Source organism: Battus philenor, unplaced genomic scaffold, assembly GCF_028537555.1.
Source record: "Battus philenor isolate CCGP_79_NKW_IND1 unplaced genomic scaffold, ilBatPhil1.0.hap1 SCAF_20, whole genome shotgun sequence".
NCBI lineage: Eukaryota > Metazoa > Arthropoda > Insecta > Lepidoptera > Papilionidae > Battus > Battus philenor.
In genome coordinates, this window is record NW_027181683.1 from 8,322,301 (window position 1) to 8,336,025 (window position 13,725).

The window sequence follows — 13,725 nt, forward strand, 5'->3', positions numbered from 1 at the left end:
ATGAGAAGCCGGGTCAGTGTTCTCAAAATTAGACTTCAAGGAGAACCGTTCTGTGACAGTCAGCACTGAACGCAGCAAAGAAGTCAGAAAAGAAATCGTGAATAAACTGAAGGTGGTTCAAATGGCAGTTGAGAGAAAGCTAGGGTGTCACTCATGAGTTTTAAATACAAATAAGTGGCTCGGTGATCAGAAGAAAGTTATAAATATCCACCTTCGAGTGGCAGGATTCAAATGAGAAAGACACATCTTCGACTCGGTCTAGATCTTTACGTATCGCTAAGGTCATTAGGCAAGAGATAAACGAGTACAAGGAATCCGATTTATGTGGACGTGCGAAGTATCGTGTTCGCATGGGTGGATACACTCAGTTTGGCAAATGACTAAGCAATAACTTTTACTGGGAACAGGTTTAAGTGTCACCGCAAACGTTTTTAGGCAATAATTACAAAAACATATATCATCTTGATTTTTGATATATGATTGGTGTTTAATACTTAAAATATTACACACCAATGTCAAAATAAATGCATATTGAACGTAGTATGTTAATCTTTTTAATCTTTAGCACAATCTTATCGATTTACAAATATATTCGACATTTTTAAATTATTGGTTCTATATGACTTTAATTTTTTTACGCATTATACGTAGATATGTATGCATATAAATTTAGTTGTCGGAACGATAGAATTCAATATCTGGAGCTTTTCATTTTCTATTCAATTTTTCACGTTTTATTCGTTTAATTCTGTATTATGGGTATTTTAAGAAATATATTAACTGCAAATGCCGACTTTATAAAGCACTGAAAGCGCCTAGCTTAAATCGTTAAACTTAACACGAGACTTACTTTGTCACCTTACTTATTTCACCGGATTAAAAAATCGCCGAGCTTTAAAGAACTGTCAATGTATTGTGACAGGGGTGCAAGGGCCAAAGACCCACGAAAAGGGGCTACAGCTGGCGCTTTACTGACGCGTTTATCACATTGACTCATAGTTGTCTGCTCGATGGATTGCTATTATCGAATTATTTGAATACTAGAGAAATTAAGGCCGTTGGTGTGCTACCGAGAACGATATCCCGCGCATTAGGACTGCGCGGTAGGGCTGAGGAAAAAGGGTATGGCCGCTCACGCGAACCTTGACGGTGATTTGATGGAACGGAGCTGCCGATGGCTCGCCCGTCGCGCCGCGCGCATGTCTAAGGCGCGATATAGCGGTTTTGGTAGCAGTATAACATAAGGTGCTCTGTTGTTTGGTAGCAGTATAACATAAGGTGCATATCTACAAGTTCGTCACACAGTTCGAAACGCAATACCCAATCGCAAACATAAATAAACACATTGACGTCGAGTGCGATATAATCTATCCTTCAATGTTTGAAGACCCGTCAAGGCTTAGATTATCGGGAACGATGCAGTGTTTACTCAGTTTGTACTGATACTTAAACTTCTGATTTTTATCTTTGAAAACAATCAAAGGTCATCAATTCACATGGCATTGATGATCCTTATTTATTATAATATAAAAGCATTACTTTAACGCACATAAAATTAAAAATAAAACAATGTTCCTATTAACCTTTAACGACAGAAGGTATCCACGTTAATTGCGTAAATAAATAATTCAAAGCATACACCAGTATAGTAGACATCTATGTAAATATTACATGCTATTTTAGTATTTACTGTAGTAGGTTTATTTAAAATGTTATCTTAAAGGTTATAAATAAATGAGTTACTTAAACATTGATTAGTTATTAACGGTATAATTTAAAACCCGATCATGCATTACACATCGACAAGCGGACAATACTTTAAATGCTATAGAGTATAAATGTGGTGCCCTAAAAAATTCTTTTTTTTTTTTTAAATAGGACAGCTTCGAGCAAACGAAAGGGCGTCTTACGGTCGCGCGTTTCTTAGAAGTTTACCCCCTTGTCACATAGGCAGCATAGAGGTCATACGAAAGACGTGAAGGGGTGACATTAAAAGGCACTACGAACTCCAGATTTGTCGCTTTATGAATATTTTTTATGCAGTCTCTTGTAACCTCGTAAACGATTACTGAATTAAAGCAAAACATTGGATAGCGGTGGTGCCAACAGCGACTCGCAGACGTATTTTTTAAAAACTTGTCTTTTGGAAAAACGTTCTTAAATATCTAAGGGACACGATATAATTTTAAAAAAATTAAATCCCTTCTTTGTTTAAATAATATATATTCTTCAAAGCACAATATGTGTTTTTTTAAATTATTTTCAAAAGTAATTTATTACGGCTAACCACATACTGTCAAACGAATAAGTAAATAGTCATTGTCTACATACGCTCTATATTGTCCAGAGATACTAGTTACTAATTAGGTTACAATCGTAGTAAACCTTTTATCGCCGCTGTTTAGCGGAATGTGTTATATATGATGCAAGTATTTCACTATTTTTTTCGATCATAACAAATTTAAGACAGAAGAAAGTTTCTTATGAACAGATAAAATTAATAACTGCATAGAATTTTGAAAATAGTATACTTCTTTTCCGGCACAAACTACAGAGTAAAATAAAAACAAGAAAAGTTCTGAAGTTCCTCACTACGGATGCAGTCCGTATGTGATGTTATTCGCACCGCATTCTTATAACTATTCTGTGTAAATTATTAAAAAATCAACATAAGCGTGTTAGAATGTCGTCGTCGTTTCAGCCCATAAGATGCCTACTGCAAGGCCCAGGCCTCTCCCAATGATATCTATAGGGCGATATACCATAACAGCCACACTTGGCAGGTGGATTGGCGATCGAGTGTGGTATTATGGTACGCAGAGAAAGCTGCCGCTTATCCTCTAAGAATTTGTTTTTGAGCAGTGGCAATCTTATAAAATTTATGTACATAATGTGAATTGTATAAGATTGTATCCCAGGAGCAGAACCTACCTACGAGTCGCAAGTTTCAGTACATTAAAAGTAATCGTTGTTCATTATTAAGATAATTAACAAAATTATTGCTCTGAAGTACTTTTAATTAATTATTTTTTAGCTGATTACATTTATCGTTCCAATTCTGTCGCGTCAGGCCAGTTATTAATAAATTTGAATTAATTAAAAATTAGTAACAGCAACATTAAGAAACAGTAATTATCTAAACCGGTTCGGATGTTTATAAGTAGTCATAAGGATAAAAGTCGCCCAACTGGAACGCGAATTGAACTGAGTTCGATGTAATTTCGAAATTATGTCAAGGTCTAAACTAGCCACTTTAAACCTTTGTGTAGAGTTTGCGAAAAAAACAACCTGTTTCTATTAGACCTATTGTCTGCGTAGTTAATAATCTGTGATTTGTTTTTGCAGGCTTGCGAATATTATGAAGGAGATAGCATTATTACCGGAGAACTTACTGCGGATGCCATCTGTGGGAATGGTGAACCAATGGTACGAACGATCTTTCGAAGAAATCATTCAGTTCGAGAAGATGGAACCGGAACCTCCGATTTTGGGCGAGTGAGTAACTTTTATAAATACATGGTAATTGCCAGCGTTATTATTTTTATCAATATCGTGTGAAGTCTTTGATCATCATCACCATCATTATTTCAGCGATAGAACGTCCACTGCTGGAAATACGCCTCCTTTATAAATTTTCCAACAGGACCTTAACCAGGTCGGCGGAAGATGACGTTGATGTGTCACCACCTTGCAGGGGCTTGCTTCACTCTTTGCTACTTCAACTTGCCAATCCGCTGGACTATGCCTGTTACTTCCGATCGTGTACGAATCTCCTCATTCCTGATTTCTTCTCGTAGAGAATCCCGAACATAGCCCTTTCCATGGCACGTTGACCGACCGTGATCTTGCCAATGAGGTCCAAAGAGAAACCACGTACCCAAAGTAAAAAATATGCATAAGCGCACAAGTAAATTACGATCAAATATTGTAGTAAGAAGATCGAAAATTAAATGTCGTTTTCCCAAATATATTTCAGGCATGAATAACTGTATTATTATTTTACCGGTATAGATATGCGTTAAAAATAAAATAACGAACATAGTTGTTTTATCTACGCCAAACATTAACTTCTTAATTTTTAACTCTTCTAAACACACAACAGTGAAACTAAATTTATTAGAATATTAAGACGTACCATCATCTTATACCAGATGACGTGCGCAAATTTTGCCTACCGGTTTATTTGGTTGTCAACTTTAAATATCTCGTTAGATTAGAAAGTATAGATTCACCTATATAATAAATTTTATTATCTTTTTCCTTTATCAATATTAATAAACTTTTTCTCGACAGATTCTGCGAAAGACTGGTGCATATTCGTAACCGCCATGCCGACGTCGTCCAAACAATGGCACAGGGCGTACTAGAGCTGAAGGAATCACACGAGGTCGATCCCGGAACTGAAAACTCGATCCAGTACTTCTTGGATCGATTTTATATGAGTCGAATATCGATACGAATGCTTATCAATCAACATAGTAAGTATTGCATCCTATATAGATTATGATTACAACTATGAATTTTATAAGGGACATGGACGTAACAGAGACTGACAAGCATTTTAAAAATATGTTTAGATACATAAATTAGGTTAAATATTTTAGTTTATAAATGCCAATGAACCTTTGCTTGTCCTCTAAAATGCTCTTGTCATCGTCCGCAAATCCAAGTTAGTGTAACGCAAAGTCAAGTTAAAGGAATATAATATAAACACATTCGTCATTCTAAGATCTCCACAATATACTGGATGATTCGAATCAGTTAATAATAAAAGCTTTATATCCAATCAATAAAATTATAACTCGGCGATATGTAATATTATTTTTTTTTTCTATTAGAATGTGAAAGGGCAATAACTTCGGCCAGTACAAAGTCTGCAGGGACAGATAGTAAACAATAATCATTTTAAAAATGTAGTAATTCGAATTTAGAAAACTTTTTTTCTTTTTTTATATATAAACCATTTATTTTTGGATAACATCAACTATTTATAAATTGATAGAAAATGACAACAAAAACACATATTACCAATCGTCACTGTAAATAACACGTGTATACAATCATGGTTTTAGATTCAGCGTAGATAATTTTATATTTACGGAAGTTTCTACTTGAGATATCCGCTGCATTCGCAACGAGTGCAAAAATAACTACAAAGAATAAATTATACATTAAGGACATGCAATACAGGAAGTGAAACAGTAGGAGGAAACATTAGTAAACATTCTTGTTGTTAGTTAATTGAACACGTGAGAAGAGACCTTTTGGTTTGACTTAGCTAATATAGACATTTTTATGCGTTCTTAACTGACCTCTACACGGCGAAAGTAATATTCCTTCGAAATTTAAAATTTCTATGCCTTATTGTTCCAGAGCGACGACCGAATGACTAACATGTTGTTTTTATTATTTAGCGCTTTTGTTCGGAGAGCAGATCGGTGGTAAACAAGCGTCAGTGAACGGTATGGGTTGCGGCGGTCGTCACATTGGCTCCATTGACCCGGCGTGCGATGTCGCGGCTGTTGTACGCGACGCTTACGAGAACGCGCGTTTCCTCTGCGACCGCTATTACTTGGCATCACCTGACCTTGAATTATTGCAGGATGGCGGTAAGAAAATGTATAATTTTTAACCATAAAGTTTATGTGTAGTTAAGGTAATCATGACAATGTTAGGTAAGTGCGATACGACAATTTTTGCTTTATATTCTGGTTCCGTAGCGCAATGAATAAAGTTCTTGAACAGAATTTCTACACAGGAATCCTTATATAAATATATCGAGCTGAAGTTCAACCCCCTCGGGCATTTATGTATCGGAATGCTTAACGCCTTTTGAGTGACGCTTCATGTCTACATCTCTAAGGACCTTACTGCTTAATGACTTGGAGCTTGTTTTTATAATCCCATCACACTGGATAGAAGGGTTGTTGGAGTTTCTTTCACCATTTCTTCTCCCAGCGGTTATGCTTCTCTAAATGGTAGTAGTGTTATTAGCCAGGCAAGAGCAACAGATCAAGTCGAAGTTCGGCTCTCTCAGGCGCCCTTGTGTCTAAATGCTGTGTTATCGAGGACTGACAACTCAAGCCGAAGTCTACTCGTGTGGCCCTTGATGTTTAGTCACTTAAGGGAGTGTCTACCGAAGCGATCTAAGTGCTTGGTGGCTTCCTAATCCCCGCCTTGAGCTTAGCTAACTTAAAAGAGGTCTTAGAATAGGCGCCCTCTGCGCACTGCCTCGAACCCTCAGAAACCTATTTAGGCAGCAGTGAAAGTCCGATGCAAGAATAAAATCAATAAAGCTAAATTAAATGCCAGACAAACAGCTTTTTATAATAATAAATAAAAACTATTACTGCTTTTTCTGTCTTTTTGTTGTATCTTATTATCACATTGATAATTAATAATCATTTGTGACTTTTATTTGTCATGGTCGCGAAAATCATGTTTTATAATTAATAATTAGTGAAAGGGCGGTAACCTTGTCGGAACTGTGTAACCACGGTACTATTAAAAAATACATCACTTTTATGAAACTGTTTAAAATTAACAGCAATTTCGTGTGGGCTATTCGAATCCTTTATGGCACGTTAAGTTAGATAAATTTTTTTAATAAAAAATATCTTTTCAGTTGTAAGCAACCGACCGATGCCTATTATTTACGTGCCTTCGCATCTCTATCATATGCTGTTCGAGCTATTCAAAAACGCAATGCGAGCTGTCATGGAGAGCCACGAAAGCGCGCCACCTCCCATCCAAGTCAACTTGGTTAATGGCAGAGAAGACATTTCCGTCAAGGTGAGATTTAATATGAATTTATCTATTTCGTTTGTAACTTTGACGTTGATTAAAACCAATTAAAAAATAGAAAACGATTTCCGGATACTTTTATAATTCTTTACAGTTTACTCCAAAACTGTATGTCGAGTTAGAATGCTTTCAATAATCTAAAATTGAAATACTAAAACTACTCCGCTAGTATATATATGATTGATTGATGAACGAATGATTGGTTCTTGGTAATGTTTGATACGCCTGGTCCAAGAATGAATGGTATCAGAAATAAGAGTATGATGATAATAAAAGAGTAAGAAAAAGGGTCTCTTATTCGGATTATTTCATAATAAAATTAATTATTGTTCACCATCTGTCACTATCTACTGCCAGAAGTTATAGGAATATCGCACTCGAATAGAAGAAATCAATTAATGTAACATGAAATTAAAAAGTTCTGAAACCTTTTTAGCTTTGTGTGGACACGTTACCAATATCTTTAGTTCTTTTTAAAAAAAAAAACTTTTATAAGTATAACTTATCACCTTGTATACACTTGATTTCTTTCTGCATGAGAATAATTAAAATAATTATAAAACAAGAAGCCAAGAAATATAACAAAATAACTACAATAGATCGCTTGTTAATATATTATTCATAATAAACAAGGATATTATTGTGAGCTTTCCGTCAATTCTGAAATATAATTAAAGACACACAAGATAAAACTATAATGCCGTTTTAACAATATACAACAATGCGTTTATAAAAGAAACAACAGTCTTTGTCTCCTTCGTTATAAAGAAAACTTTATATATGTTCGAAGACGTGCTAGTAGATCATAATAATCAGCTAATGGTATTGTAAATTGTAAGAAATTGCGAGAATATCGATTCCATATCACACCTCAACATCGTGGTTACATCACGACCTTCTGATTGGTATCGTTTAAGACTAATATCTCGAGGTTATTTATTTTGTAATGTCTTTGATTAGAATCTCGTTACATTTTGTATCATATTTGAAATTGATTTTGTTCAAAATTCATATATACTATTGCATCTCTTATTGACGTCAAGATGAGTCTGTTCCGTTCGTATGATATTCCTCACACCTAAGAACTTTCTGTAAAAGAAACTTAGCGAATCTTAATATTGTTACGTGTCAGGGAGACGCTCGAATTAAAATACCACTTGTACTCAAGAGATGTATATATTCACGGCACCGAGATGTATAGCCACGAACATATACTGACTATTCCCATACAATTTCGTAAATACATGAACACTATACTGTAACTCTACGAACCAAAGTAGTATTTACGCCTCGAACTCTTTTCAATCCATGTTAATGTGTTGACTAAGGCTTCTTTGTCGGCTCAGATGATAAGCGAAAACCACTCAGCCTTCATCGAGCCCCGTCTTTAAATACCGCAGGCAGGTAACGGTTCGAAACTGATTGGGGAGGTGAAGTAAATAAACAATAGAGCGGCCTTAGAGCCTCTTTTGTAGTCTGTACACTATTTCATTGCCAAATGAAGTGAAAAGTATTATAAAGCGAGAGACACACAATAGGGTCCGTATAACTATTGCATTATTACCCCACCTGCACCTTTTTGATGTGTCGCCGTCAACCCCGACTGGCTCGTTCATGGAATTCAATCCGATGGAATTAGATATTCTGGCCGTCGTTACTGTATTTTTGGAAAATATAATATGACTTATTTAATTTATAAAGAAATAGTCCGGTGGTAAACAAATCATTCACAAGCTGTGCTATCTATGAAGTTATTTACAGAGTCGGAAATAAACGTTTTCTATTTTTTTTAATCTAGCTATAGTTTAACATTATCTGCGATATCGCCTTACCGTAATTCTATGATGTCAAGTCTGAGGTATACAAATTTTGTTTTTAATTCCGGTATTCACATTGTATATATCACACCACCTGGGGAAAATACATTTTCATACATATTAATTTGTTAATTTTCTAAATGTAATAACCTAAAATTTTCGAATATACTTGGCTTGATGAAGAGTTTGGCAGCAGTTGAATACCTAATAAAATGGCCCTAACCAAGAAAGCTCAAATGTGGTCTAATTGGCAATTATACAGGGAGATTGGTTATTTATAAAAGCCTTAAATGAGTGTATAGATCATTTGATGTCAACTAATACACGGTAGACCATATCGAAAAATCAATAGCTAAAGAAATAATTAACTTAAGTAAGGGAAAGCGTTTTCAAAATACGGATATATTAAAATTTAATATTGTTTACTATCTGTCCCTGCAGACTGTTTAGTCTCAGAAGTAATTAGCTTGTCGCAATTCAATAGAAAATTATTTCAGGAGTGATCACTTTATACACGGTGATTGGAAACAGACAAGTCAATATATAATGTAGAGGAACATTTAAATTCGAAACGTTTTAGTTAAGTTTAAACTTGTTTATCTGTATTGTTAATATCGCGCTAAACATACACGATAATAAGTTACGTCGTTTGTCGTTTTCCTAGGAAGTGACTTGTTTATGATCGAGTGTCATCATTTATATATGTTTTCCGTACTTTTTTCTATTATATTGAGATATGTGTAACTTGCGCACATTTAAATTCGATATGAAAAATTTCCTGTCTTAGGTAACTAAAGATACAAATTCGTTGGTGACACTGTAAGTTTTTAGTATTGCCAATTTTAATAATAATATTAAAAATAACTTTTTTCATATGTAATTTATAATCTTTAAAATCGAAAATAGAACTCACTAATAATTGTTTATTAATTTTTATTTTTTGTATTTTTACAAATCGACGACTAATTAGAAATAAGCATAAGTTTCAGCATCGTAATGGGTTTAATACGTCCACAGTTCCGTTGTATTATTTTTTACGATATTCGATGCGGTTTCATAATAATAATCACATTAGACTTCTGTTAGCTAATGGTGATGAACGTACATCTTGTTCCACTGTTAATAACTGGTTTTACGACTTCCAACGTGTCAGAGACGTCTTTCAACAGTGACTAATGAAATTGTTTGTCTTCTGTTGAGCGAACAACCTACCAGCACATTTAGACAAGCCTGGCCATTGAACTGGATTAAATTAAGAATATTTTGAACGATCATATAGATATTACGACGAGTTGTGCTAGATGGATGTATTGACCGAAGCTTAAAACGAAACATTGATTTATTGTTAAGATTCTGAAAACAATAGACAATCTTCACATTAGGTGTTTCCTTCAGAAGTTTTCTACAAAAATTAAGAGCGTAAAAAGCCTGGGAAAAACGATGATCTTGTCCGGTCGAACAGGCTGTTATGGAACGATTGTTTTTGAAAACAAGAAAACAATAGAGTGGTACACTTACATCTGTTTGCATTGTTTCGAATAAAGACCGAAAACAGTTTTCACGCAGCATAGTCTTTAAATTATAGTTGGGGCAAAATTTTTTTTTGCGAATAGTATACATATACTTTCTATAAAATCTCTTTGGTTGTACTCTTTGTATCTAACTGATTTTGATGTAATTAGAAACGTTAAAAGAAAATAGGTTACTAGTCATAAAATTATGTTACTATACATCTGTTTTAGATTCTATCAAAATTAGTGAATCTAAATAAGAAATTCGATAATTTAAAAAAAATACCTCTTAAAATGCAACGCAACTATTTAAAACAATTGCGTTACTAACAACTCAACAGTTATGAAAAGATATGACTCGGATTTTCATAAAAATTGCAAAGGAAATTTTTAGTTATTATATTCACATTTTGGTCAATAATTTTTGAGAGTGCAGTCTGTCGTAGCGCCTAGATTTTTTAAATATATTTAAACTGTTTGTTACCAGTTCTTGCTTCTGCAGTAAAAAAAAAATACTTTTTACAAGACTCCAATTTACATATGAACTTGAACATTATAACTTTAAATATATATTTTGTATGCTTTCACAGATGTCAGATAAGGGTGGCGGCATTCCTCGCAGTGTATCGGATCATCTTTTCAAGTACATGTACAGCACCGCGCCACAGCCATCGAAGTCCGACTCACATACTGTACCTCTGGCCGGTAAGATTTCATATATAACTAACAGGCTATAAATAACCTAGTCCGTTCATTAATGTCAGCCGATACGCCCACTGCAAGGTATCGGCCAAAGATCGCCCACGATGATAGGTCTTTCGCTGCCTGCATCCAGAGACTTCTCGTGATTAACTTTGTGGTCGATTCACCTAGTGGAGGGCCAATCTACGCTACCTCTGCTGGCTGTCAAATAACCTTATGTATTCTTCAAAATCGACGTAAACGGTAGTGCAGGTTTTTGCGCTTTTGGAAGGTCTTATAGTTATAAAAATGTTCACACATTAGAAAAATTCTTATAAAAATTTATGTATGTAATCAGTTTTTATGTCAGTTCTTATATTATTAGGAGTGGTAGTGGAAGCCTAGAGATCAGATTTACGATTATAAGATTCGTGTTCGGTACACGGCAGGCCTCACACTTTGTAAGTTAAAATAATGTCAATGTCAACCGACAGCTAAGGAAGAAATCGGAATGTTCTAGAATTCCAATATAAACCTCAGTGGACGCGGTCTTGGCCCAGCTCTTCACGGGGCACGGGGGTTTCTCTGAGTACCTTTATAGGTTCAAGCTCAAGGAGGATCCCTCGTGCTACTGCGAACCGGGTGTGGACCAGACCGTGATCCACCTTGTGGCCCGGTGTCCCGCATTCGGGGGACTCCGGTTCGGCTTCGAGTGCCGGTCTGGGGTTCAAATCAGGGAGGAGTCAATAGCCTCCCTGATAGGCGAAAGTGTAACTAGGAACGAATTCCTCAAGTATTGCAAAACAATAATAACACAAGCAATACAAAAAAACAAAACTAGGTAAAAGAAAACAAAAAAGACTGAAGTAAAATAAATAATAACTATAAGTAAACAACTGTGATAACATACCTAGTAAATAAGATTTGTAAAACAAAATAAGAGGATGAAAGAAAGAAGAGTAGAGTAAAAGGGCATAAAAGAAAAGAAATATAACATGATAGAGAGAAAAGAATAAAAGATAATAAGATGAATGACAGATGATTATGGAAATAAAAAACTTTGTGAAAAAATATTTGTAAAAAAAGGTCCCTGTCCTAAAAATCAGATAGGGGTACGAGAGGCCCCCAATAGCGGAGGTATTTATAAAAAAAAAAAAAAAAAAACCGGGCGTGGACCAAACAGTGGCCCACCTTGTGGCCTACTGTCCCGCACATGCACGGAAGCGCAGTGCCCTAGAGACTGAAACAAAGCTAAAGATAGACATAGAGAGCATCGCCGTTATGATGGGCGACGAAACCCTTAGCCCATCATTCCTATCTTGAGCAGTTGAAAAGGGAAATATTTCCATATGATTAAAAAGGTTGGTGGCAACAAAAGGCAAAAAAAGAATAATATATATGTATTTAATTAATTAAGGGTAGTGAGCAGAAGGCCTGGTCTAATTTTGCACCGTAGCTCGGTACTCCCCTGATGGTGGTGGTGGTCAGCCGCACGATCTCCCAGGACTGGTCAGGCGGCTGCAAGTCGAGAGCAGGGAGCGCCGGTAGGTTGCAGGATGTGTTGGTTCCGGTGCGCGGTGATATAATTTCAACAGTGTAAAACTTGCAGTGTAAAAGTCGCAGCATAAAAGTCGCAGTGTAAAAGTCGCAGCATAAAACTTGCACCTGTGAATAAATGTCACAGTTATGATATACATATACTTATATATGTACAATTTGCTCCGCTGACAGTAAACCCGGAGATGGCTTGCGATGAAGTAAGGGCAGAAACCGAAAGCAGTTGATGTGATTGTTTACTGTCAGAACGGAGTTACAAAATGTAAAGCATGTAAAACAATAATAGGAGAGTTAAACAATTAAACAAATTAAAAAGTAATAATGAATACATAATGATGGAACTATGGACACAGACAAAATCTAGTAAATCTCTAACTTATAGATGAACGCTACTTAATAATGATGTCTTTATAATATTTGTTCAACACTTACCCCTTTGGGGTGCGAGGCGATGTAAAGGTTGTGGCGTGAACTAAATGATGCCCAGAGAATGAATAGGACCAAGGCGTGAATTTATAACGTAAATTCTAATTGGCCCCGGCGCGTGAGAAGACACATAGTTGGTGTACGCAACCGACACAAAGAGTGTGCGTCGGTGCGTGAGACGACACCTAGCTAGTGAACGCGACCGAGGCCAGGATCCTTCTTCCGAGCACTGGTGTAAACTCTGTGTGCTGGTGCGCGGGCGCATTGGAATTTTTGTTATAAAAACAAAGATCCGTTAAACCAATAGCATGCTCCCACGACCCCACGCCACTTGAGACGTACCGTTACCCGCTAAGGGTTGAACAATTTTTTGCTGTATTGCGATTTATGAGACGTTTCTCGTGATTATATTTTTTTGGTTAAAATTTTAACTAAGAATTATGGAACGTTAACTTGCAACGTTACAATCATTCGCTCGTGGGGTGGCGAGTGATATGGTTGAAAGAAATAAAACTGTACAGAATAAGGTACTTAATAAACTCTATCACAAAATAAATTGTTAACTAATAATAAGAAATAGAAAAAGAAATGTGTAATAAAGAATTAAGAAAGTAAAATGTGTAAATAAAGATAAAATAAATGTAAAATAAAATTAAAGAATAAAAATAAATAAAATGCACCTAGCCACCTTAGAGTAAGAAGATGATGGAAGAAAGGCGAGGAAAGAAAGAAGGTATAAAAGAGCAAAACGAAAGATATTGTGAAGGACAAAAGTAAAGAATGAAAGATATTGTGACGCGTGAAAGAGAGTGATAAATAAAGAAAAGACTGAAAAAATGATTGAACAATGAAGTCCCTGATCCCAAAAAGTTCACACGGATGGCGTGGTAGATCCCAACAGGAATATAACTTGAATAATTTTAAAATAT

General features: G+C 35.5%; 1 protein-coding gene across 1 annotated transcript in view; it reads left to right on the forward strand.

The window, feature by feature from the left end:
• Window positions 1–13,725, forward strand: part of Pdk (pyruvate dehydrogenase kinase) — a 43,445-nt gene that overhangs the window by 26,204 nt on the left and 3,516 nt on the right. The window contains exons 3-7 of the mRNA XM_068765678.1: window positions 3,346–3,495; window positions 4,294–4,478; window positions 5,415–5,609; window positions 6,626–6,792; window positions 10,723–10,837. Of these exons, the coding sequence (XP_068621779.1) occupies window positions 3,346–3,495; window positions 4,294–4,478; window positions 5,415–5,609; window positions 6,626–6,792; window positions 10,723–10,837 (812 nt within the window). The remainder of the gene's footprint in view (window positions 1–3,345; window positions 3,496–4,293; window positions 4,479–5,414; window positions 5,610–6,625; window positions 6,793–10,722; window positions 10,838–13,725) is intronic.